Below are 2,431 nucleotides of genomic sequence, written 5' to 3' on the forward strand. Positions count from 1 at the left end.
CAAAAATATTTATATTTTAAAAGTAGTATTTTTAAGCAGCTCTGTCACCCAAAATGTGAAATGTTTGTCTGTAAAATGTGGAAATAATTGTATATATTTTAGTTGTAGTTATAAAACATTGTTCTGTTATTTTTAATAGGCATGTTGTGCATCTGTTCTCTTCAGTTTTGTTTGTGCCGACACTCTAAAGTTTTTGTATGAATTATTGATTGAGCAGCCGAGGGATTGTGCAGATGAGTCAGACACACTTTRTCACAAGTGCTCATTATTGCATCATTATTGTGGAATAATTTAATGGTTTATTTTTAATGATGGGATTATTGTACAGTCTCTAGTAAATACATAATATCAGGACTGTATTGTCCCTTTCTTAGATCAGTAAGCTTCTAKGTTTAAATGAGTCCAAAGCGTTTGTCGACACGTGCTCACAGAAAGGTCAGTTTAATTTTCTGCATCCTGACTGAGATAAATTAAWGGTCTCTCTCAGAGAAAACTGAGTCATTGGATGAAAACGAGAAGACTGATTTGCCGTACGCTTCATGTGGTCAGTGAGTCAGAGTTAATGGCTGGTCCTGATGAGCAGTGATGAGTTAATCAGGAAGGACTCACTTCTGGATCTGCTCAGAGGAGGAGGAGGACACTGACCCTCGAGCAGCAGGTCAGATAATGACTGTCACACGGGCAGAACAAGTGGTGCTGATGAAAAGTGAGCTCCTCAGACTGCTCTTCATGAGCTTGTGTGGACAGTGAGAAGAATGGATGGTCCTCAGTGTCACCAGCTGGAAGGCTGACAAGTTTAGACTCTATTATTATTGTGGGCGGCTGTGGCAGAGCGGTTAGGGGAGTCGTCCTGGAACCGGAAGGTCACCGGTTTGAGCCCCCGTCCAGCTGTCTCAGTTGTTGTGTCCTTGGGCAAGACACTTCACCCCTAATGCCTCTGATGTGTGTCCCATCAGCGTATGAGTGTGATTGGCACTGATTACTCTCCATAGATGATTGTACATGTTAGCTTTGTAGAGATCTAATAGAGTGCTGTGTGAATGGGTAAATGAGGACACAGATTGTAGTGTGAAGTGTTTTGAGTATCTGGATAGAAAAGCACTATATAAGTACAGTCCATTTACCGTTATTGAARTAAACTCGAGCACAGCTGCTTCAGGACTTAAATACTTTGAGGCAAAGTATTCTCTTTGTCAAAGAAAGGMGCAACCTTGGTTTTAGGCTTGAATCCTCCTCATGAACCGTACCGAACCTAAGATATGATGGTCTAAATATTTAGACGGTGAAAATAATTTAAACCATCATTTAACAAACATTTGATGACTTCTGTTGTTTTAAGAATAAATAAAATTCGATCTGTTCGTTCCAACAGTGATGTGCATGGATGCAAAGATCAACTTTGATGCCAAYGCAGCCTTTCGTCAGAAGAAAGTGTTCGACATGCGGGATTGGAGCCAGGAGGACCACCGGGACCAGCAGGCTGCCAAGGCTAACCTGAACTACATTGGTCTGGATGGAACCATCGGCTGCCTGGGTCTGTGTTGATGGCTTTTCTTTTCATGTTGTGTCTGTAAACACCTACTGTTACTCAGAAACACTGATTTACTTATTTAAACTCTTTGTTTCAAAACAATGTTTAATCAAAAGCAAATTGTAAATATTTATAAAGTATTTTGAAGTTTAACTTTCGTCCTGTTTTACCATTTTAGGTAGAAATCAATGAATKATGTTTCCCAGGCTGCCTTTGTTTTTATTTTCATCTGACCTTTTATTATAATAATTACAAACATGCCAGCACCAACCAATCAGCTTTGTCCTCTGCAGTGAACGGAGCTGGTCTGGCCATGGCCACCATGGACATCATCAAGCTCCATGGTGGCACACCTGCTAACTTCTTGGATGTAGGAGGTGGAGCCACAGCTCATCAGGTGACGGAGGCGTTTAAACTCATCACTTCAGACAAGAAGGTAAGAGCTAACAAACTGTCAAAATATGTGATTTTTCTGTTTAAATTTTTGCTAAAGTAATATAGGTGGAACACAAATTATTTTTAGGTAGACTTGGCTTCCTTGGAAAAAGTATTTTTGCCTTGATAATCCTTTTAGGACAAATTTTGAAGGTGGGAAAAAGTAAAARACAAACAAATTTTTTTTTAATTATCTAATATTACAGGTCTGTGGTAAATTTGTCTCCATTTGATAAAATTAGCCTTTGGCTTTTATCTCTATAGTTTTTGTTTTAAACTAAGATGAATATGGGTCTTTTTCTGTTCTGTCTAAGTGAGATTTCAATAACAGATGGAAATCCCTCTAGATGAGCCATTGTCTCAGAGTGGGATCATTTTTTATTTAATTTTTGTCACAAGGTTCAATTTGTTACCTATTGTTGTTTTTGCTTTGAACTGCATCGAAAAATAGCCTAAAGAGAAAAG

The 2,431-nt window shown here is 38.7% G+C and overlaps 1 protein-coding gene across 1 annotated transcript in view; it reads left to right on the forward strand.

Moving 5' to 3' along the window:
* Window positions 1-2,431, forward strand: part of sucla2 (succinate-CoA ligase ADP-forming subunit beta) — a 35,304-nt gene that overhangs the window by 25,451 nt on the left and 7,422 nt on the right. The window contains exons 7-8 of the mRNA XM_014022755.1: window positions 1,373-1,534; window positions 1,825-1,967. Coding sequence (XP_013878209.1) covers window positions 1,373-1,534; window positions 1,825-1,967 — 305 coding nt within the window. The remainder of the gene's footprint in view (window positions 1-1,372; window positions 1,535-1,824; window positions 1,968-2,431) is intronic.

Source organism: Austrofundulus limnaeus, unplaced genomic scaffold (assembly GCF_001266775.1).
Source record: "Austrofundulus limnaeus strain Quisiro unplaced genomic scaffold, Austrofundulus_limnaeus-1.0 Scaffold341, whole genome shotgun sequence".
NCBI classification, from domain to species: domain Eukaryota; kingdom Metazoa; phylum Chordata; class Actinopteri; order Cyprinodontiformes; family Rivulidae; genus Austrofundulus; species Austrofundulus limnaeus.